This window comes from Lissotriton helveticus, chromosome 12, assembly GCF_964261635.1.
Source record: "Lissotriton helveticus chromosome 12, aLisHel1.1, whole genome shotgun sequence".
Lineage (NCBI taxonomy): Eukaryota > Metazoa > Chordata > Amphibia > Caudata > Salamandridae > Lissotriton > Lissotriton helveticus.
Window position 1 is genome coordinate 147,121,827 of NC_136073.1, and position 25,145 is coordinate 147,146,971.

General features: G+C 41.8%; 1 protein-coding gene across 1 annotated transcript in view; it reads right to left on the bottom strand.

Annotated features, from left to right (window-relative positions):
* Positions 1–8,494: 8,494 nt before the first annotated feature.
* The window catches only part of LOC144799565 (hydroperoxide isomerase ALOXE3-like), a 200,195-nt gene continuing 183,544 nt past the window's right edge, over positions 8,495–25,145 (bottom strand). The window contains exons 11-14 of the mRNA XM_078670936.1: positions 15,225–15,346; positions 14,619–14,719; positions 13,636–13,806; positions 8,495–8,674 (exon numbers count right to left, since the gene is read on the bottom strand). Coding sequence (XP_078527062.1) covers positions 8,495–8,674; positions 13,636–13,806; positions 14,619–14,719; positions 15,225–15,346 — 574 coding nt within the window. The remainder of the gene's footprint in view (positions 8,675–13,635; positions 13,807–14,618; positions 14,720–15,224; positions 15,347–25,145) is intronic.

The following is a 25,145-nucleotide window of genomic DNA, read 5'->3' on the forward strand; positions in this document are numbered from 1 at the left end:
TTTTAGTCGGCCCATCATCTTATGAAACAGATTGAATCCCTCTGCCCACCCTTATGTCACACCCTTTCTTTTAGAGAAAACTAGGTACCCACAGGGACATCAACCTCTCACTTAAATCCCAAATTGAAGAACTGGTTAAGCCAAACTTCCAGCAACTTCAACACCACAGTCAAACCCTTGAGTCCTTCCAATCATAACCTACCCCACACTACCAAATCGAAATGCAAATCCAGAGGTCATGCCTCCCTTCCTCCTCTGAACCTCCTTTCCTTCAGAAAGCAATTGAAAACTGTGTCCTAAATGCTCAACCCTTTTTGCGCTACTAAGTTCTCTCACTTGTAACTAAATGCAATTCATTTATTCAGTGTGTGCAATACTAATATGGTTAAAGAAATAGGACCCAAGCAAACCGTGACCATAGTTCAAAGAATTTATCAGGTTATTTACCAGTAGAAACTGACTAGGTGTACCTGTGAGGTTCATAGCAGTTGTGTTGTCAGAATTCATGAACCACATAACGAGTGAAGATAAAAGTACTGGGAGAAAAACACAAGTGTACAGCACGGAAACGCACAGACCCACTACCCATTTTCAGCTCCTTCAACTATGTTTTGATTGAGAAGTTCCAAGAAATCTGCAACAATACAGTCAACTTCTTCTCCATCCCCTTGGACCCTCAATCCCACTGTAGATACAGCTTATTCTCCTGTATGTTCCATTTCTCAAAAATTAAGAATTCTCGCATTATTTCTTTAATTGGTCAACCCGTTCTTAAAAACCCTTGCTCAACCCAACAGAACCTAACAACTATCATCCTATTTAGGGCCTTTCATGGATATCAAAAGTATTAGAAAAACTTCTCACCTTTCCACTCCAAAACGACTTTGTATCCAATAGCATCTTCAAGCCCTACAGTCTACTTTTTAACACAAAAGAAAAAAGAACAAATGATGGATGGAATGCTAATCAAACCAAACATTCACTCCCAGTCACAGATTTGGTTTTAATCCATAATTTCTTTTGCTCACCACACCACTCCAGTTTTTATGAGGGTAAGACCTATTATGGATATTTACCAGGAGATAGGGAATCACTAGCTTTGGGATCAGCCTTAGGACAAGTAGAGCACATGAATCAGTATCAATTTCCTTAATTATGCAGATGAGTGTGGTTTCTTTTGATCCATGTAGTTAGCCCTCCAGATGGCCTACTATCTAGATGCTAAAGCCTCAATACTGTATGTTGTATAGCCCTGCTCATAAATTTTGATGGCAGCCCAGGTCTTCCCCAGTTCTCAGCTCATTTAGCTCTGAGCCCAGCTAGGTTACAATTCACTAGCTTTAAGTTGTTTGCCAAATGCTGTGGATTTGAATTTATGCCCAACGTGCTTGAGACAATTTAAGGGGCCAAATTATTTTCCAAACGTTATCCATGTCACATAAATCCCCTTCCTTGTCGGGTTACCGAGACACCTCACTTCCCTCACTGAGTTAGTGTACGTCAAGAACAAAGTCTGTGGGGACTTTCTCAGCCATTGGAGAAAAGGGAAGATTATGCAGTCAATCTACCATAGTCACACCACTATCCATTGGGTGAACTAAAGCCCTTAGACTTCCACTACTCCCACTTGGAATTTTTTCCCAAAGCCCTCTTTACCATCATCTGAGAGTATCTGCTTGAAGTGAATTTTGGACCCCTTGGCGACAGAGGTGCGCTGATGTAACAAAATCAATCCCTCTATCAGATCAGGAGCTACAAGCTTCATTCAACTCGATTGAATTGTATTGGCCCCAGTGCATAGTATGGTGTTTCACATACCCAATATCTGAATAAACAACCGAATGGCAAAATCTGACATATCTAATCCAAAACCTCATTTTTCCAATGAGTAACTTCCTTCGGTAGAACCACGCAGTAGTTTGAGAACCTTCGCCACATACAGTTTGTCCCGCTTGTGTCGTGAAATATTCGAGACACTGATATGAGAAGCTGCTTTAGGGAGCATAAACCAATTGGACAAAGGACTCATAAAAGACATGCCAGATGGCTTGAGCAGACATGGAGGTAAAGAGGAAGTTATCACTCCATTAATACCAGTGCAAGGAGCCTTAGATTTATGCTGTATCAGGGGTGGAGGTACGCCAGTATTGTTAATGTACTGGTAACGCAGACCAAAATTGTTCCTGCTCCCTCTTGTGACCTCTTTAGCTGGAGACCCAAGGATACTCTTGAGGATCAACTTCAGGTTTGTTGGAGCCTCTGGGCCATAGCCGGGTGATAATCCTTTGGTCTACAATGATCGTTGAGAAGGAATTACTTGATAACCCCACCGACAGTTTAGCTAGGGTACCCGCCATGTCTAGGATTATTTGCTTCAAGTTGCTTATCTCTTCTCTCAGAGCCCTGATGAGTCCGACTGTTTCTACAAGGGTCGAAGGATCACAGTAGCATTCCAGGATATCAGTGAAGGGGAGCTCAACAAGTGGTCATGAAGATGGCATGGTGGAGACTGGACTGGCTGTAACAGTTCGAACCTGTTTAAGCACTCTATTTTCTGTGTTACTTGTACAGACCCAATGCTATCAGAGGTAGTGCAGCAACGTGATTCAGGAAGAGTTAAATGCTCCTTAGATTAATTGGTGTCCATGTGAGTGGCTGCCTTAGGCACCCTTGGCCTCTTCTTAATTATTTCAATCATCTTCCCCCCTTTGGTTGAGATCTCCATACTAGAGGTACTAATCTTCAGTATACTCTCCACTTCCTCAATTAAGGTACCAATGTCTCTGACAACACAATTTGCGGCCTCATATTTGGGCTGCTTGGGGTGTTTAGAGTGAGTGGGAGCACCTGTATGGATGGGTATTTCCTTTCTTTTCCCCATGAAAACACAAGCCGAAATACACAAGTTACATTGCCTTAGCTTTTGCAGGTTTGCAGCAGCATCAGGTCTCCCAATACAAAACCAAGACAGGGGGCCTTGCCTGTCTTTTACGGGCTTGGACAGACATATCCTTGGCCTAGGGACAGCCCATGCTTGTCCCGTTCAGCGGTGATGATTTTGGTGCTTTATAGTGCTGCAGGCTCCTCACTTGGTGCAGGGCTCTTAGGCACCACCACTGGTGCAATGGCACCTGGAAGATGAAATCCCCAGTCCACTTTTGTCCGGCTGAGCACGAATGCTTTCAGTGCATTAAAGTGCTTTAAAGTATATTTATATGTGCATGTACTTTGTGGGCTCTGGAGATCAACCTTAGGACTTGTCTGCTTTCGCTTAGGGACTTTTTTTCTGTTCAACTGCCTCTATAAAACCAGTAGCGTTCAGTAAAATACCAGAATTTCATTCTGCTGAGGGTCTTTCTTGTTTTTAATTTTCTTGATAGAAGACGACTAGCAGAGGGCAGTAAAATTCCAGAATGACTTTAGTATTCCCTAGATTCCAGTCCATGAAAATTGTCTTCCACAAGCACCCGTATTTTTTACAAATCTTGTATTTTCAGTGATATGACCACCGAAGGCCCTGATTTTATATAAAAAAACAGAGCTTTGGACTATACTATTTCCTGCTGAAAGGCAATATTTTTCTCCATGTGTTCCCGTACCTGGCATGTCACGCAGTTTGGTGCTTATCTTCCCTCTATGTTAAAGAACAGTGGATGTTTCAGCACCCAGGCTAATGCACTGCATAGCTAAATACAGTTAAGGTCCCAAAGGCGAGACCGATTGCATTGTAAATGCTTTTTATTACTTATAAGACACTCCGAAAGTAGGCCATAGATGCCAATGTTTGCTCCCCCATAGAAAAGCAATTAGTTACATTACAACAGGTTATAATGCAAAACTTCAATTTGGGAATCGCTAGAACCATGATTGAAGGACTTAAATTAATTGTCACTTAAAATCCAATGGAATTGCGTAGTCAGATTTGTAATAACTGTTTTAAAAGTTCCACTTAAGGAAAATTGGCATTTTCCTGCCTAAATCTCCAGAATCAATTTCAGAGTTCCTCATCAACTATCATCTGGCAGAATGATAGCCCCTGCAAGGAGGTGTGAATGGCTCACCAGGAGAGGGAACAAAACTGCTTTGGCTGGGAGAAGGTGTGGCCTACACCTGACTGGATGACTATGGTGCACAAGCATCATGGGGGCACCAATATCACAGGTACATGTAACTGACACCTCGGCCTGCCCCTGCCATTGTCCCAGTAGCTAGAGTAGCACCAATCCCAGTGAGTACAAAACCTGTTTCAGAACTGGTTTTCCAGTGGGGGTAGGGGGAGTTCCTGAGTTCACTAGACACACCTCAGGAGTGTTCCCAGAGCTCTGACCAGGGGAACAAAAGTTCTACCTTGTTGGAATTCATCAGAGCACAGAGGAAATGTAAAGGGCCAAGCTCCTAGGAACCCATGTAAAGTGGCTAGAGTTGCACATGAGAACGTATCCCCCATTGGCCATGCAGTTTCCCCTATTCACAAAATAATGCCAGGCAAAAAGCTGGCACCCTTGGGTACCGTCTTCAGACCACCGAGTTAAACTAGTGTTTCCAGTGTTGAGAGTATGCCATGGCAAAGTGAAACGCAGGCAGACGGTTTGCAGCCCAATGGCGTTGGAGTTCGATGTCCTGGCCCCCAGCCTCCTGAGAAGTAAGTGTAATGAGTGGGCATCGAGTTGGAAGAGGGCTACAGGCCAGGTTGATTCCAAAGCCATGTCCTCCCAGATTAAGGATGTTTCCTACAATGGTGGGAAAACACACTGTTTGTTTAAATACCCCTCACACACCAAAAGGGCCCTTGGTGTCATGCTTCATCATAGGGGTCTTCCCGCCCCTCTACGGGACTGGGCGCGCTACGACCTACAGTTACGTGGGAGCACTGTTGTTGTGAGGCAACTATGTGTTGTGTAGGAGTGTGAGTGGAAGGGTCAGGAGTAAGTGGAAAGGTGAAGTTAAAAAATACCTGGCTCGTTGGTTAAAAAAAAAAGTGAATATGCTTTTGAGCTGGTATTATTAAAATATGGGGAAGGAGGTGTATTGCCTCAATGAACTGTGCCTCCTATGTCAGTCAACATCTTTCAAAGCCCTCCCCTGGCTCTACTTCAGGACCAAAAGGATCCCTTCTACACTCACTTATCAACGTGGTGCGTGATTTTCTAATTTTTCTTACGAAATGTGTTCGTGCAAATAAATATGTAGTGCATGTGAATTATCACTGCACTTTATAGAATACCTAAATAGGTACCTGTCATCGTTTTTTGATTTTAAATGCAAAAAAGCCCCATGAGCCTGTAACGGGTGGGAGGTGTGCCTGTAGTTGCAATTGATCCTGGGACACTGCCCTGTGTTGTCTGGCCTCTGGAAGATAGAAGAACTGCACCTGCCTTTAAACCTGTGGAGAGAAACCCCAAGGGCTGGACCTATTCCTATTTGTACTCAGGACTGAAGAGTGGACTCCAAAGACTAGTTGGCTAGCACGATCTATTCATAACAGCAGCTTTGGGGAAGGAAATGCAAACCTCTAGAGGCAAGCACATGGGGGGGAGGGCAGCAGCAGGTATGAGATGAAGGGCTTAGAAATACATTGCTGGAACTAAGAAGTAATGAATATGGCATGTGTGAACCCTCCGAGGTGGTAAGGGGCACAGGCTGGCGGATACAGTAGCTAGGGGATGTAGTGAATCAAATGCTAAGTTTAATGAGTACACAAGATATCACAAAGTACCTACCAGTGAAGACTGATTCTCATCAGATGTATGACTGGAGCACTATAGAGAGCCAAGGCCAACATCAGCTCACGTATAAGGTTCTGCATGAGGAAAAGAAACAACCCAAGAGAGGGGCAGATGACGTGCCACTGGACAAAGGAAGGGAGGGGAGAAGACAGCGTTGATCCAGAACATGGAATGGGGCACGGGTTGACACTAGACAAGTTATAACCAAATTTAGCTAGTCTATCAAACCCATCAGTTGGTCTTTCCTGGTTCATAGTCAGGAAGACCGGAACTGGCACATGAAATCAAAACAGAGTGGTCAGCCTAGGACGGACAACCCTGACCAAAAATAGAGGGAGAGGATGCACGAGTGAAACAGCAAAACTGGAAATAGGAAAACGAAGGGACAGGAAAGATGAGGTAACAATGAGACAGTAAAAACACGGGGAAGGTGGTGAGGAACACAACATTTTCCATATTTTGTGAAGAGTCCAAAACTTAGGGGCCTATTACGATGGAGGATTTTCCGCATCCTACGGGCCGGCGGTGGCTTCCGCCGGCCCGGAGGATGCGGAAAATCCTCTGCGGACCCATCAAAGACCCACCACCACATTAGGATGGCTGGTGGGTCCTGGTTTCTGTTCGCAGCTTTTACGCCGCGGTTAGCTTACAACCGCGGCGGAAAAGCTCTAATATGGTGATGGTGCCTCCCAGACACCGTCAGCCATATTAGGATGGGCTGTGCAAAATGCTTTTCCTCGGCGGGTTTTCCGCCGTGGAAAAGCATGTGTAACTTCACTGCGGGGGCCCGTTGCGGGCCCCCTGGGTGAAGGGGGGGTGGGGGGTGCACATGGGGGGTACCTATGGTATCCCCCTGCATTTGTATGCAGAAATCGGCAGGTACCGCACGGTGCCTGCCGCTTTCTGCATTCAAATGCAATGTATGCATTTTTACCATTGCGGCGGATGCAGCTTGAAGCCGCACCCGCCGCAATGGTAAAAATAGAATATGTGACCGCCAGGGTGGCGGTCACATCCTAATTGCACAGGAGGGAACTCCGCAGGCCATGCGGAGGTTCCTTCCTACTCTATGGTGGCGGACGGACTCAGGTCCGTCCGCCATCATAATCGGCCCCTTAATTTGTTTCAATATAGTAATATAAAAAAGACAATTTCGTAAAACATGCAAGGAGACATTTGATTTGTTTAAAGATGCATTATCTTCTTTCTCCACATGTCCTGACTCAAATTCTTTGTAACAGACTATCATGAAACAATTCGATGGAGGGATCAGGCAAACCAAACTATATCATCTGTTAATATTAAAGACATTAATGGACTTTATTTCATCGATACATGAGTATCTTTATGGCAAAGAGGCTAAAGTCAGATTGGGCACACAGAGTACTGCATTTTTACCAGCAAGTTCTTCTTGTAATGATGGCGACTTTTGAATGGGGAGAGCCTTAATTAATCTTGCCTGTGTGCATAGATGTCTGCAGGTATGTTACTCCAGATATGTGCATTTATGCTCATCTTTGTTAAGGCTTGTTTTTTTATGCATTCTCCCTTTTGCAAATTACTTGTAAATATGGTGAAATGTGCATAGTTTTATTCTTGCTGGTGAGTTACTTACACCTGAACTTTCACCTGAATTTAGTCTTAGGGCTTGTTTACGAGCCTGGCGGTCTTGCAACTCCCAGACTCGCGCTGGAATGTAGCTGAGTTGTTCCCTAGCAGTGGTGCAGGAGCGCCACAATGTATTATGCTGAGCAGGAACTGGAGGCAGACCCACTCAGGATATTTTGAGTACTTTGGCCGCCAGCCTATTCATGGTGGAGAACCACCATGAAAAGGCTGGTGGTGCAGGAACAAAGCCATGTCCCCCCACCATGGGGATACATTCAGAGGGGCACAACATGTGCACCCCTGTCTGTATTCCCCCCCACTCCAGTTCCAGCACAGCATGGACAGCACCGTCAATGCCGTGATGGAACTTTTTGGCCCATTCTCTTTATTGTGCCTGTTTTTAAGGCACAGCCATGGGAAACTCCAATAGACCGCCGACTATAGTATGAGTTGTACTTTTACAACTCGTAATACAGTGGGCGGTCAGTGCTTGGGTTTGGCGGAGCAGTACCCGCATTGAGCCCGGCACTGCTGGGCCAAACTCAGTGTCTTTGTTGTTACTTCCCTCGCCTCTTCACTTATTATGGACACAGAATACCATTTACCGCATTAATAGTCTACACCAGCAAAGGCAAGTGGATGCAGGTATATATTTCTAAACAGTTGAAAGAAAAGGACACATTTTATCATAATGTCTCTAATTTGCAAAGCTTGTTTATTAAAGAATCTTGTAAACAAGAACATATAATCAGTGTGCCTTCATTTGTATTCCACAATATTGTTTGTTTGGTTAGTTCTCTAATTGTGACAAGTCTGCATCAATTACATATATCACTTTCTCTCAGTGAATCAGTGTTATCTATAAATTACATAGGGACAACTGGGAAATCTCTGGATTCTTCATCTTTTAAGTCCTTTTAAGACATGCCTTGTTTTCTGTGAACGCTTTCTCTCGCTAAACTTGACCTATTCCAAAAACAGTCTGTTTTCGTTTTTAGCAACTGTAACACTGGAGCGCTTGAAGTGAACCCTGTCCAAAGTCCAGTGATGCTAGTACTTGGTTTCATCAGAATCTGGAACAGAGTGGGATGTGGGCCAAGAGATGCAATTTACTGACTAGGGAGGAGCGTGGGATGTACTTGTTGGTTGGTTAGTTGCAGTTATATGGAGACGCTGTTCTCAATCACTTTGGGGTTCAGGTAGTCGTACTTGAGAGGAAGGGATGCGTTTCTGCTTTCAATCTCTGCAGATATCTGGGACAGGCGTTCCTGGAAGGACTTGATGCACTGTTTGGGTTCCTCCTCAGTAAAAAGTTCATCAGGATATGTGCCTAAAGGCCTCTTTAAAATAAACATTAAACAAATAAAAACATTTAACCTCATTAATTAAAAGGATATATTACAGAAACAACAAAAAATCAAGGAACACTGGTGGATGTTTTTTAAGTGATCATGTTGGCTTAAAACAGCTTAAACATTAAATCAGCTTTACTTGCCTCCCTCAGCTCCTTGTGTTTTTCAGTGGTACCCCTCTTTTAGCTCACTCTGTAAGAGATAACCACTGATCCATGGCAACTCTGGGTCTGTCAAGGGTCCATCCTAGGGCCACTACTATTCTCCCTATACAGCAGCTCCCTTGATGACATCTCATGTGACTGTTCTTGTTGACTTTACACTGATTGCACAGTATAATCCTTTCACACCCTGCCTTCATGAATCTGACTGCTTCTCGATGAGCAGATTTTGGATAGCACTTATGTCTTTCGTTTAACTCCACCAAAACTGAGGGTCTTTACTTTCTCTATGCCTCCAATATGATATCCCCTGCCCAGTTCTATAGACTTTCATTTAGAAATCTAGACTTTCTCCTAATAAGCCAGAACACTTGGGATATACTGTTCGTCTTCTATTATCATGGGCACTGTAGTACACAACCAAACTTTAAATGGTATTTGGACAAAATATCGAGTTATAAATATGGACTCACACAAATATCGTGTTTTTAATATCATTCTACATAAATATCATGTGTAGAAATATTGTTGACAAAAATATCTATTTATTTAAGGTACGAAATATATTTTTATTAATATTTGGGTTTGAAATAATATTTTAATTGTATATCTTTAATATTGTTTGTATAATTGTTCTATTTGTTTTTATATATAATTTCAAGTTATTTATATTTTTTATGTAATTGTAAAATGATATTTTAAAGTGTAGCGGGGTGTGAGGTTTGTAGGGGTACAGGATGGGTAGTCAATAAAGTATAATTAATTAATAATAATGTTTAAACACTTATTTCTTTGATCATTAACTATACATATTGTGTAATTAATATTTTTTAATGTTAATTTTAGGTGCGGCTTGTTGGGTTTTAAGGGGTATAGGATGAGAAGTGGATTAAATAATAATTGATTAATTATTATTGATTTAATATTTAATCGTTAATTATGTAAATAGTGTAATTATAATTTTTTACGTTATATTATAGGTGTGGGTTGTTGGCTTTGTAGATATATAGGGTGGCAAGTTAATTAAGTAATAATTATTTATTACTTTTTTAAATTGATAACTATGAAAATTGTGTAGTTAATATATTTGTTAAATTATATTTTAGGAGTGGGTTATTGAAGTTTTAGGGGGGTGGGGTGGGAGGTTATTTAAGTGGTAATGAATTATTAATTTATTATTCATTTGGGGGCCCATTACGATGCGGCCCGTAAATGTTCAGAGATGCACCGTATTTCTGCTCGGTTTACTTTCTGAACGCCTCATTACGATGGAGGTGTTTGCAAAGTAAACTGGCCCCTCATTCTGGCTGGCTTCCGAAGGGCTCAGAGAGCCTGTGCCCAGTCGGAAGCCGGCTAGTAGTCTCAAGGGAGGGCCTTTCCCCTCTTCAGATTACGATGCACGGTTTCCAAGATGGTTTCCATGCCTGACTGTCCGACATGGAAACCATTTAGGAAAGCATATTCTGAGGCCCCCAGCAGGGATCTTTTTGGTGCATGGCCTCAAGTTGAAGGCCAAGGGGGCACCTATGGTGCCAGCCTATTTAACCCTGCACGGGGTGCAGGGACGAACTGCACCTCCCTTTCCTCAATGGGAGCTGGTTTTAAGGTCAATAGGAGCATGGGTTATGGCTGGTTTACAGCCATATCACAAGCTTCCATTGAGAAAAGGGAGAATGAGAACGAACAGTGTTCAGTTGCATGAAAATGAGTCGGTCGGGACTGCCGAACGGGTGTCGGTCGGTCCCAGGCCCGAGTGGGTGTCGGGAAGAAACAATTCTGCTCGACATCAAAATAAGCCCCTACATAGTAATTATTATTTATTACTGAATAATTTAGTTGTCTTATAATTTGTTATTTTAGATATGTTGAAGATGGTCTTTGGTTAACTTCCCTATATAATTTTCTATACTATACGTTCTATTCTTTTATATTTTACTGAATTGATACCTCTCCTTTATTATTCTTCACTTTCTTTCTACCCACATTTCCTATCTCTCTCTCACTTATTCGTTTGGAATTTTATGCTTCACCTTATATCAAGTTCTTGATCTTTTGTGCTTTAAAATTACTTTTTATCTCTCTGTAAGTCATTACAGTTTTCCAATCAAATAGCTTATTGTTTTATTCACAACTGATTTTTTTTATCCTCTTTTCATCTTATTATTGTATTACTTGTATTTGAATAAGATACATATATTTAACTTTATGCATTACTTCCAATGTAACTTATATTATCATATTGCACATTTCTGTATTTTATTGCTTTTATTATCTTATATTTAATAAATGCAAATAAACAATTTCAACACACAAAAATAGATGGTCTGCTATGTATAGTGTGAAAAGGTAATGAAATAATTCAAAACCCTTTTTATATTAATTATTTAAAACGTTTAATGATTTAAAATGTGTAATTATGTTTATGTATATATTTAATTTTATGTTAATAGTTTTATAATGTTATTGAATTAATATGTGTATTAAAATATGGTATGTGTTTGAAGTGAAATACTTTTCATAATGTTGCACAGACTGGAGTAGGAATAGTAACGTAGGCCTCTCCAGAGTCAAACACTTTTCACTTTCCACATATATATATATATATATATATATATATATACACACGAGGAAAGACCCGTTTCCTGAAGTCCGTGTCCCATAGACAGATGGCGAGCCAGAACCGAGCGGGTCACTCGGTAATTCAATTTACCACACGATTTCTTCACAGAAAGGCTCGCACTAGGGAATATTTGAACCAAAGTTTATTCCAGCAAAGTACTTTGTTGGAATAAACTTTGGTTCAAATATTCCCTAGTGCGAGCCTTTCTGTGAAGAAACTGTGTGGTAAATATATATATATATATTTATATATATATATATATATATATATATATATATATATATATATATATATATATATATATATATATATGTATATATATATACATAGATATATATTAATAACATTTAAAAAATAAATAAATAATTATAATACAAATTCAAATAGTTTTACATTATATTTGTGCATATAAACCTACACACACACGTGTTTGTTTAAATAAGCACATATTTATGATGAAATAATATATTTAATGTACATTGTATTAGTTTTACATGTTAATATATTTTACATTTACTATTTTTAACTTTATATAGCTTAGAAAACAATCTTTTTTATATATCTTTCGATATTAGTGTAAAACGATTTTTTTTCTATTTACCATCATATGTATAGGAAAACAATATTGTTGTGCTCAATATATTTGGCTCGATATTTCTGTCTTTGATATTGTGTCAATGAACCATATTAACTATAACAAAAATAACCATGTCTCATTTTTTACACCACCAAGACAAATTAATTCAGTAATAGTTTGTAAATTAGATTTCCAGCTCAATAGCCACCTTCAAATCTTTTCTCCTCACTAGTCAGGGTTCGGAACTATGCTTGCAAAACCTTACTCAACCTGCCAAGACACAAGCCGATCACTTCCTTTAGCACAAAGCTGGGTAGCTCCTGCTGAAATATAGACCCTTTAGAAATCCTTGACAATCATCTAAAGTGAACCAGCAGGCTTCCACATACTTGTTACGGACGAGAGAACTCGGTCTCTGAGAACGCCGGTGACAAGAAAAACACGGCATCTGAGAATAAATTATAATACAAAGCTACCTTCCCTGCTTATATGCGAATAATGGCAACAACATCTAAATAGAGTTTTCATCTAACTACGCCATCTACTCGAGGATTGTTTATTTCTCACAAATATTAAGAGTGTTGGTCCTGAGGAGAACTCTGTATTGGAGAGTTTGAAACGCGTCGACCTGTTTTTGGTTCCTTGTGTCATTTTCCAACGTCATGATAGTGTTCTTTAAGTTGGATTTAGTTCTTTAAAAAAAACTGCGTTTAGCACACTGACTATACTTCTAGGATATGAAATGATTTATATGTTTAAAGAACCTAGTTTTGACATGAGGCCCTAAGTATTTTTGTGGTATGATAGTAGATGGATGAAAGTTTTGGCCAGTGTGAATGTGTGGATGTATTGTAAATTTGTAAATTGTACTGTATATGAAGATTTCTATGTAATGCTATATTGTATATTTGTACATACACATGAAAGTAGTTTGTTCATGAAAATAATCATGGTGTACTAGTGGAAAAAACAAAAAAATAAATGAATAAACTAGTGACACAAATTAAATGAACGGACCCTTATGTTCATTTCATATAGGTCGGAACAAAATAACTTAATGTTGTCCAGTACTGGCAGTTGTGTTGTTCTTTAATCATCTAAAGTGGGCACAGCTCTTCTCCAGACTAGTTTTCCAATGTAATGCCTGGCTACGGTCCCTCCAGGAACTTACAATCAGAACTCGCTGGTTAAACTCAAACCACAGTGTACAACATCTAGATTCCCATTGCACCTCTAGTTTCCAAAATCTCTCTGAAATGCCACCTCAGGAGTCTGTATTAAAAGAATTATTAAGAGGCACACCATGCCAACATTTTAAATCAGTCTACCTACTTACTATACCAAATATATTTGCATTATTGTTTGTATGTTGCATTCTCTGTCACAAAAGCAGATGTTTGGTTCTAAGCGTGAATCACCTCTCTGGTTTATTCCATGACACTGAATTATCTATGTAACAATCCACTTTACAGAAGACAGTGTATGACAAAATGTAATGTCAGTTATTCCTAAGTAAATAAGTCACAAGGAAGTACTGTTTACCCATAACTTTGGAATCCTAACATGTACAAGGAGAGAATGGATTGCTTACCATGTTACCTGGCTCCTTACTAAGGACCCTGACAGCCACCATTAAGCTGGTGGTAGTGCCCACATCGGGTAAGATCTTCTCGAGGACACTTTCCAGGGTTACTGTGCCTTTGGTCTTGGGAGGAGGTTGCCGCAATGCGCCTGGACTGTTTGGCAGCCAGATGAAATCATACTACAGTGGCACAAGCCCAAAAAAAAGAAAAAGCCACAGTTGAAGGTTGCAATTATTGTAATTAGGTCGACTTCTATATAACCATCAGACCCAGGGTTGTTAGAGTGCTATATTAAACATATTCTATATCAACAAATATCATTGTTAGACAGAAACAGGTTTTCAGGGCAGAAAACCCGTGTTTTCTAGGTATCATATCACCATTGGAAAGAAGGTTGGAAAAGTATGTTTTTCAGTCAGAATGTTTGCTAGAGTTTATAGACAAGGAATTATCACAGACCAGGGGTTATTTTCAAAATGATATGAACATTAAGTCTCACACTTGAAGAATCCTTTCAAAACTGGAAATGTATCATCTTTAAAAACGTTGCCTAGTTACAAGGGTGCAAAACACCCGTGCAATGGCCTAGCATGAGTAAAAGCTGCCCCAATTGTCCACATTTAGATATGTGCTTTTGTCCAAAGGTGCACCAGGCACATTAGTGAAGATTCAGTTCCTAGAAATCCGTGAACCTCCTCATCCAGAGAAATACTGTCTGGTAACCCTCTAGACCTCCGGAGGTCAACTTCTAGGGCTCACAAACTCATAATGTGCTCTACTGATCCCCTTATACTAATGAATGTATGGATGTATGTGTTATTTATATCGCACACCCAGTCTTGAGATAGTAAAGTACAGATACCCTCCCATTGCTTTGTCTCATGAACACCTTTTTAAGATGTATATGGTACAGATGGGTTTTCTAGACTCTTACATTCCCTTGATTATTCTTACCCACTACTTACAGTACAATAAGCATATTCCCAATTACCTGCCCACCGTTGACAGCAGCATGCTGAGCGGAACTTGTGAATATCACCATAGTCAGATACTTGGTCAATTCAGCACGGGTCTGTAGCAATGAAGGCACTCCTGAAAGATTATCAGAAAAAAAATTATGAAGACATGCAGCACATTTAACTGTGTCAGATTATGAGCCTCATTGGCCAACGGTAGATAGGTCTACAGTTGTGTGGTTGAAATTATATGTCTGTGGGGTATTACATTTTCGCAAAGTTTCTCGAATTTTGAATAGGGTGCTACAATCTAATGACATTGTTGAAAGTGCTTTCTAAGTTTAGTATATTGAAAAATAGTATAGAATTAGAGATAAAATTGAGTTCTGAAACCAAAATTTACAGGTTAATAAGATTTAGAAAATGCACTACATACAGAAAATTAATTCCAAACCATGTTTCAAAACCTTTGTTTGTTCTTCACTTTGAATGGCTCTTTCAAGCATGAAATGTCTTAAAACATCTGATTAAACAGTCTGTCTCAATGTTTTGTGGTTCAGGTATCAACCCGTAATCAGTGAGAAGAATATGAATGGGGAGGATGAACAAAAACACTTGACAACAAGGAAAAGCAATCGTACCCGAGGATTTTCTCTCCAGGAAGCATTCTTTGAAGATCTCTCCCACCCATGCTTGAAGCTCTTGGTCTTTCTGGATGCTCTCGTCACCTTTATAGTAGCAGTCCACAATACCAGAAACATAGCTAAGAGCAAGAGAAAATTGAGTAGCATCAATGGTTGAAAGACCACATGGAACACTTCCAAATCAAGGGAACTCTTACTACAGAGAAAGTGTTGATCATCTCATGCTTATTTAGAAGGTGTTTATATGTCAACTGTATGACAATAGTTCTGCATGTATCTCCTACAGAGATTGATGACTGCTAGGGCCAGCAGACAACCATGTCTGATCGCCTTTACATAAAGTAATTCTTTTAATACAGTCTGTTTTCCTCAAAGGAAACATGACTGCAGTTAAAAGTAAAGTTTTTTAGTTTAAAAGTTAGCAGTGGTTCCCACTGAACCCTTCTTATTCCAGAACAAGCTTTATTTTACATTCACAAAGGGGAGTGGGTCCCTGTGGCCCTCCTTCCCTTTTGTGAATGGCTTACAACCTCAAGTTGGGAGTCGGTCCTTTTTCAATGTTTTGCAACCAGTATTCAGTCATCTCATACCAATTTGGAATTTAAGAGAGACACCTGCAACACACCCTTTTCAAACAGTGAATCAGTATGGTCCCATTTTAGGAGTCAGTAATAGTTGACCAACTCCTAAAATGTGACTGAACTCAGATTCAGAGTTTTGCGATTGTGAAATAGCTTTGTACATCTTGCCCCAAATTCCCCTGTGGTATACACACACTCATCACACCTCTACTCTATATAGCAGTGTTAATATGGCTTCTTTACATGTATACTTGATCAAGAGCAGACACTTAGGACCATATGTACTAAGCCATTTTGAATTTCCTTTAGGTGTGATGCGCTATTTCCGGCAATTAGGAAATGCTAAATTGTATTACGGTATGTACGAAAGACATTTTCAATAGCACATTTTGAAAATGATATTCACAAATTGGTGTTACCAAATAGTGCATTACTAATACTATGTACAAAGAATTTCCTAACTGTGATTAGTCTCAAAATGGCCATTTAGGAAATGCAACTACCATTAATGTGTATCAGATAGTAACCAGGTGCAGACTATAAAACGTCACCCAAAATGTGTGTGGCTCTCTCAGAAGGGCAGGTCTGTAAGTCTTGGCAAGGAAGATCAGGGTTTGGCTGGTAGGCAGAGAAGGAGAAGAAGACAGAAGAGGATATTCAGGGTGAGAATTGCCCAGAACAGTCCATGCCATGCAAGAATGGGCTTTGGTGCTCCCATGGCACTGCCTTGCTAAGGCTCACATATGAGACTTAACACAGCACTGTGGTGGGACCGCCAAAAGACCCCCTGCCAGATCAGGAGAAAACTCCTACTCAGGCGGGTGGTTGGCGGTCAAGTTTGGTGCTGTAGGAGTGGGGCGGTGGTGTGGCAGCCCACTCCCACACCACCAAACTCCTAGTCAGTCCTAAAGTCTTCAAACTGTAAGCCTGGTAAGGCTTGTTATCTTCCCAAAATGAAGACTTTAACAAGAGAGATTAGGAACAATAGGAAGGAGTTTTTGTGAAGAGCACTGGCTACTCCCTCTTCTCCCCAGAGACTGATAAACAGTGATGGAGAATGTTGAAAACAAAGATGGTTTGCTGGGCAAGGAAAGATGATAGGACATTGCACCTGTCTTTGTCCTCCTCACTGCTTCACTCAAGGGTGCTGATATTGGTAATCCTACTGAGGGACCCTTTTGTTTTCAGGTGTGGAAAGCATGTACCTTTCTCTTTGTTCCATTCAAAACAAAATTGTGTCTTTAATTATTGTGCCTCCGCAAACATGACAACCATGCATGTTAATGAGGAACTCTTCCATGGTAAGAACTTGAACCCTCTGAGCATGGCTTCTAGGTAAAGTTACATATCTAAAGTGTACAACTCCAGAACAGAAACTGACCTTTTGCTTGGCTGAGACTGGCAGCGATGGCCGTAAAAGGTTTTAATAAAGAGACAAGCCCTTTCTGCCTTTCACTGGTAAAGGTGAGTGCTTACTGGCCACTCCTGGTAAAAGATCTAACTGGTCTCCCACAACCTAGTCTTTGCTTTTTCCACATTGTGTAGGACATTAATGGTGAATGCATGCTCACTCTGTAGCACTGTAGTAGTGTGAGCTTCAACTGCTTGTATGGTGCTTGACTGGATGATTGATTTGATTTGATTTGATTTTGGGTTTTATAGAGCGCATAGCTACCCTAGGGCATCCCAGCGCTAGTGACCACTGTCCTGTGGGGTAAGGAGACAGGATGGAGGGCTCAGGGGAAGAGTAGGGTCTTTAGTTGTTTCCTGAACCTGAGGTGATTGTGTTCTTGCCTCAGGGAGAGAGGAAGGGCATTCCATAGTCTGGGGGCATTGTACGAGAACAGGCGACCACCTGTTCTGGACTTCCTGATTCTTGGAACGTTTGCAAGGGAAAGGGAGTTTGATCTTAATTGTCTACTCGACTGTTGTTTTGTTACAAGTGGCCTAAGGATGGGGGGGCCTTCGTTGTGCATAATTCTATGGGCTATGCACAGGGACTTAAAGTTGATCCGTTCCTTTACTGGTAGCCAGTGCAAGCTTCTAAGGGCTGGTTTGGCCGAGCTCCTTGCGGCGGTTCCTGTGAGGATTCTGGCGGCCGCATTTTGTGCACATTGAAGTCTGTGGACTACAGAGGCTGGGGCCCCCAGATAAAGGACATAACCGTAATCCAATCTGGAGTTCACCAGCCCCTGCATTAGGAGCTTCCTGGAATGGAGGGGGAGTAGGTGTAGAATTTTTCGTGCCATCTTTATAAGGCCGAAGCAGGTTCCCGCGGTTTTCCTTGCTTGGGTCCTAAAACTGAGCTCCTGGTCCAGCCATATCCCAAGGCTCTTTACTTCGGGCTTAGGGGATGGCGGGGTTCCCATGCATGGTGGCCAGGGGAGGGGAGTGGGGATTTTCTTAGGGTTTCCCAAGAGGAGTATTTCTGATTTCTCCCCATTCAATTTTAATCGGGAATCGCACATCCACTGGTGTACCTTTTCCAGACAACTGGATAGATTGGGGAGGGCGTTGTCAGACTGGTTGAGGGAGACGACGAGCTGGGTGTCGTCGGCATACATTATTGATTTAATGCCAAAAGGCTTGACAACATCCTCGAGAGGTTCCATGTACACATTAAACCCTGGGGCACCCCACACTTGAGTGCTTGAGCCGTGGAGGTGGAATGCCCATCTGCTACTTGAAACGACCTGTCTTCAAGGAAGGAAGAAATCCAGGCTAATGCGGAGTCCTCCACTCCTATCAGCCCAAGACGGTGAACAAGGGTTGCGTGGTCCACCGTGTCGAAGGCGGCACTCAGGTCGAGGAGGATCACTGCCACTGATCCTCCTACGTCCAATATGCCCCTGGCTTCTTCGACTACGGCTAACAGTGCGGTGTCGGTCCCTTGTCCAGGTCTGAAGCCTGTCTGGGACTGGCGGAGAAGGTGATTGGTTTCTAGGAACTCGGAGAGATGTTGGTTTGCAATGCGCTCGGCGATTTTACTAATAGCCGGTAACAGTGAGATCGGTCTGAAATTAGATGGGTCTGTGGGGTCTAGATGCGGTTTTTTTATGAGAGCCTTGACTGTGGTTTTTTTCCAGTTTGCCGGAACTGAGCCGTTCTTGAAGGAGGCGTTGATCAGGTTGGTGAGAGGAGGGGCTATGGTGGAAGCAACTAGCTTTAGTTTACTGATCGGGGCTGCATCAGATGGAGCGCCGCTTTTGACTTTATGTAGGACGTTAAGAAATGTTTCGATGGTGATTTGAGGGAAGGAGGATAGCCTCGGGGTGTCTTGGCGGGGGAAAGGGTTAGGGCTTCCTAATGTGGTCGTGGCAGGCGGGAGGAAAGTCAGGATTTTTTCGATTTTTTGAGAGAAGAATTCGGCCATCTGATTACATTTTGCGCCGTCCAGGTCTGGTAGTGACGGTGGGTCCTGAATTTTGGTGAGGAGTTTAACTAAAAACAGGTGTCCATTTTTTAATACATATATATAGATAACTCACAAAATGGAGACTGCAGGTGAGCCTGCTGAGGTTCTTTTTTGAGAGTACATCTGGAAATCTCACAGCCCATATTTGAGGTGAGCAAGGTCCCTACAGCTGGAGCACTGGTGTAATGTGAAATGATGGAGCTCCCCATCCAGAATATAAAATGGGGCCCCGAATCTCCTATATCCCACAGAGATCCTCTGATAGGTGTGAGGGCCCCTGAGGGGTTAGGGTTCCTCCCTGAGCCATAGGGGGCGTGTAACAAGTGCCTGTTACACGCCCTGAGCTGGAGGGTTTAATGACTGTACATTCTAGTTTAAAGACAGCCCCACAACATCATTCTGTTTGCCCTTGCCCAGAAGTGTAATTGCGGAGAGAATTGTGTAGTGCCTAGCTGGGGTCAGATTTCTCTCTTCTGTTCTTAGTTCTCATCCATCCACTGCCAAGGAATACTTAATTCCACATCCTCTTCTTGCTGATTAAGTATGATGGCTGAGTTTGCCTTTCTGGACCCCTATCCACAGGACGGTCATTAACCTCCTAATTTAAAAGCTTGAATGGAGCAGTGAACGTCAGTGTGCAAATGTAACAACATCTTTGAAATGCGGCTTATGGCTCCTTTGTCTTTGATTGGAGAAATGTGTGTCCACATAATAGCATAATGAAGCTGCGAGGTGGGGAGGAAAATGAAAAAACACAGCACAAAAGATAAAATGTCAAAGAAGGGAAGGAGGGCTGGAGAGCAGAATTGAGGGATGGAGAAAGGAAAGGTGAAATAATCGAAGGAAGATGTGAGAAAATGATGGAGGGATGGTCAAATTCATTGAGAGATGAGGTGTAAAAGGCTCCATTTCACCAACATTTTTTAGGAATTTAACTTATAGAAGAAATAAATGAGTGATGGGCTCATTCATCTCGCTCACTCAGTGATTTTGTTCACATGGTGGGGTATATTCATTTTCTGGCTATTCCCTTGTCCAGCCACACCATCAAAAGCAGAGGCAACGGAAAATAGAACAGCAAGCTGGAAATCCATATGTATGTACGCCAGTCAGGTTTCCAAAATTGGTACAAACTCAAGGTCTTTGTCTCAGGTTAACCTTTAACCACAATGCAGTTATTCATGATTCTACATGGGTATCTTTTGGGGTCATGTGGCAGCTAGTTCCATTTAGCGAGTCAGGGAGAGTTTTACTAATCAAGAAACATTTCGGTTTAATTATGTTTATTTATAAAGCTCACATACACTCATTTATAGAGGTTTTTTGGTGCTAATTACCCACTTCACCCCGTTCAGAAAAGTGCCAGTATTGTGCCTAAGTGGTAAAGAGACAAGTTTTTAACAATATGCTGAATTTAAAATAATCTGATTGAACGTCACGTGCATGTGAAGAGTTAGTGAATTCCAGAGTGCTGGTCCTCAAACACAGAGTGATCTGCCTTCCCATTTGGGCAATTTAAAATGAATTACAAGAAAAGAGGTCTAAATAGAAGATCACAACAGATGAGTACGTGAGGATTTCTCGAATCTGCCAGAAAAGACCAGTGGCACAGAGCCCAAAAACTTTTTTTGCATCAGACAGGCAACCTTACACTGTGCACGTTTTTCCAATGGCAACCAATGCACATATTTCATATGGGGGGTGATGTCATCAAAACTTTCTCAGGTTACACACTAGCCTTATGTTGCATTTTGTAATCTTTGGAGACTATCCAGACCTTTTTTGGGGGGAGACCTAGATACATTGAATTCCCATAAACACATAATAAACCATAGGCTGGTTGAAAGGAGTTGGCAACAAAACTTGAATGGGAAAATAAAATCTACGGATGTATCCATCTAGGTTGTTTCAACTGAAAGATACAATATTTTGTAACAGCCAAAAACTGCAAATCCAGCAAGAGATTGCCATCAAGTAAATTGCAAAGATTACAGTCAATTTTCACACGAACGGGACACTGGCCCATTGCATGAGGCCGAAGAGTTGATACCCATATATTTGTCTTACTGGTAACCAACAATATTTTAATCTTGATCTAACTAATCCATATTTGGCGCAGTTCTTGCACAGAGGCTATGTCGGAAATATTTTCAACTCATTTGACTGAAAAACGGCAGATACATTGTATGTCCTCTGCATAAAATTAGGTGTTGGTTCCAAACTCTAATAGCAAACATGCAGATGGATTAAAATATAAATGAATAAGTGAGGAGTATACCGTAGATCTTTGTGTCACCCCGCGAGCAGAGGTTTGGAGGTGAGTGATCATTTTCTGGCTAACTTCTGTGAGATAAAACGAAAACAATCCATTTTAAAATAGTCCCACGGATTCCTAGACCTCTAAATCTTTGAGGAATAGTGTGGTCTATGATCAAGCAGGTCAAAAGCACTGGAGAAGTCCAAAAGAATTACAACTCCTACCATCCCCTTTGCTGGCATCCACCATGTGCTGTGCTTTGTGACTCTGGTCCAACTGATTTTAATAGTATTGATGGAGGTGAACTACAGTAGGAGAATGTTGTCTTAAAGAGACAATTAAGAAGGTTGTGCAGAGGTATTCAAAATGCAATCTGTCACACCGCTGCATGGAGAAGAGCAGCCCTAAGATGATTGTGGTGACGTCTTTTCTGTTCCTGTCACAACCAGTATTCGGCCAGAGGTGCCCCACTTGACCTCAGGCTTGCTAAGGCTTTCTCTTTGAGCATTGCGTTATCATGGTTGCCAATACTCATAGGTATTCAAAATCTGCAAATCACATCCCAAACATGTAGCAGCAACAACGATAGTCACACTTTCACAACCAGTATTCGGCCAGAGGTGCCCCACTTGACCTCAGGCTTGCTAAGGCTTTCTCTTTGAGCATTGCGTTATCATGGTTGCCAATACTCATAGGTATTCAAAATCTGCAAATCACATCCCAAACATGTAGCAGCAACAACGATAGTCACACTTTAAGATTCGCTTCATGGGGTCTCTGTGCTGCATACCATAAGGCCAGTGTGTGTGATCTTTGGATGCAGATAATCTTAAGTATTTGGAGGACCACATGATAATGCCCATAAAGTGTGCCACTCCCAAACAACCTTCCTGTAATGCTGAATATTAGAGAACTAAGCCATATTTCAGGTTGCACTTCACCCCCAACTCCTTCAGCAGCTCTGAAGCACCGTGCATTGATCAACCACAGCCTCATTTGACCACCGGGCCTTGGAATCTTGCTGCTTGGGCACCGATAGCCATGTGTAGCCCTGTATACTCCTTCATTGAAACTACTTTTCACCTCCTCTCTTCATGGCCAGCAACTGGTGTGCCACGGTGGACTTGATACATTGTTTGAGTGGGTGGCCATGGTTCAGTGAGCATTAAAGAAGCTAAGAATAAGGGAGAAAGTACACTAAGAATTTTCAGTGAAAGCTATGGTGAGCAGGCAGCTCTCTTTCACCAACGAGCTCCCTTACATTCAGCAGGACTGTACTCTGTCCTGCCTCACCAGCCTCTGCAGGCACACGTGTGAACGCCATCAGATGAGAGCTGTAAGAGCACCCCAATGAACCTGGTAAGTTTTCATCAAGGGTGTTCTGTCCACAGGCATTGTCTTGAGTGTAGAGCTCAGATAGTTGCTTTAAGAGATTGACTTACTTCTTGAGAATCCTGTTAACCTGATTTCATCTCATGATTCCTCATTTGTAGGTTTTAGTGTAGCATTAGGTATGTTTTTCTTTAGAAACAAATCACTGGTTGGTTATTACTGCCTACTGATGAGCACTTAGTAAGCCTTAGACCGGTCAACCTAACAACCCTGTCCAGTGCTGAAAGGGTGTTTTTGGTGCACAGGTTTTGGGTCTGTTAGAATTTGGGTTTCTGGATGGCAGAGGTATGCACCCTGTCCAAGCAGGAACCCCAGTCCTTTCAGGGTAAGTGAAAACACACTCTAAATTATCCTGCTCTCACCCTCTGTCAGCTTGGCACAGAGCAGTCAGGTTTACCTAAAGAGGCAATGTGTAATGTATTTGTGCAACACTTCAAACAGTAAAACAGTGAATTTAATGTAATAAATAAATCAAGACCAAAATGACAAAAATCCAATGTGTAAAAGTCAAGTTATGAATTTTTAAATATTAAATGCAAAAATACCAATTAGATGTAGTAGGTGCCTATAGTTAATTGGTTGCACTGGCTATGCGTTGGTTTTGATGTGCCAATCCTGTTCCTGCAATCTATTTTGCTCTTGCAGCAGAGGATGCAACCGTTTCACTAGAGCAAACATCTAGGTCCACTTCCAAGGGTCCAGGACTGGGGTGGCACCACTTGGCAGGATACACTCACAAGCAGACTCACAAGCAGAGTTCAAGTGTTGAAGCAGAAGTGTTGTATATTTGTTGTGTCCATGAGACTTAAAAATGGACACTAAACAAGAGGCAAGCCCTCGGAGCCACTGTGATGCAGTTTCAGTCCTTCTCATTCAGGCAAGGAGAGCAGCAGGCTGCAGGGCAACACAACAGGGTAGGAGTTAAAAAAATAGCAGTCCTGGAGAGTGGAAATACTTGACTAGCACAGCAGTTCCTATTCTTCCAGACAGAGTGGTCACAGGTCCAGAAATGTAATGAGGTTATGGTGTCAGATATCCAGTATGTGTACTTAGTTGTACCTTTGAAGTACGGGAGACTTAAAAGAAAACTTTGATGTGGACAGAGGTCCAACCTTCCTGCTCTGGCTCCAGTCTCCCTAAAGGGGGGTATGCAGCCCTTAGTGTGGGCACAAGTCACAACCTATTCAGGTGTAAGGGTGAGGCTGTGCCCAGCTCTTCCCTCCCATCTGCCAAGATGGCCCATCAAGACACACCTAAATCTACCTTTGTGTGTGGCAGTCAAGAGAGATAACACAAAGCCCAGCTGTCACCCAACCCAGACTGAACAGAGACCAACAGCAGGCACCAAATTGCTAAAGTAAGCAAATAACTTTCTGAAAGTAGCATTTGCCAAACTGTAATTTAAAATCCAATTTGACCATAAACTGTGATTTTTAAATTGTGAGTCCAGTGACCCCAAATGTAAAGACTCTTGTTTCTCTTCACAATTGGGAGTTACACTCAAAAGATGTAATAAGGAAATCTTAATGTTATCTTATTAGAGGGATATGCCTTGCAGTAGTGAAAAACAAGAGTTTTTGACTACCAAGATGTATATAACTTAAAAGGACATGTCCTGCCTTTTAAATACATTACACCCTGCCCTGTGACTCATACAGGGCCTAACCTAGGGGTGACTTATATGTATAACAAGGGAAAGTTTAGGTCTGGCAAGATGCTTATCTTGTCAGGTCCAAGTGTTAGTGTAAAACTGCACATACAGGCCCTGCATTGGCAGGCCTGAGCCATGGTTAGAGGGGTAGGGCACTTAAGTAGGTGGCACAATGAGTGCGGCAGGCCCACTAATAGTATTTAATTCTCATGGCCCCAGGCACATGTAGTAAACCTTACAAGGGACTTATAGGAACATTAAATATGCCAATTGGGGTTGAGCCAATGCCACTATGTTTAAGAGAGAGACCGCAAGCCCTTTAGCACTGGTTAGCAATGGTAAAGTACACGTAGTTGCAAAGCCAGAAAAACAAGATCAGAAAAATGGATAGACCAGGCACAGAATTAGGGGAAGACCTCACAGGGCTCTCAGGTGTAACAGGGTCAAATAGTAAGGTGGTCACATGACAAAAGTGGTAAAGGCTCCGTTTTTAACAAATGGAACCCCATTACCCCTGCTCACTGTGGAACTTCCCTACCCCAAACCAGTTCTCAGAATGTGCCAAGTCAGGAGGGGACTCACAGCAACAACATACTTGCTAAATATGGCTTACTCAAAGCCT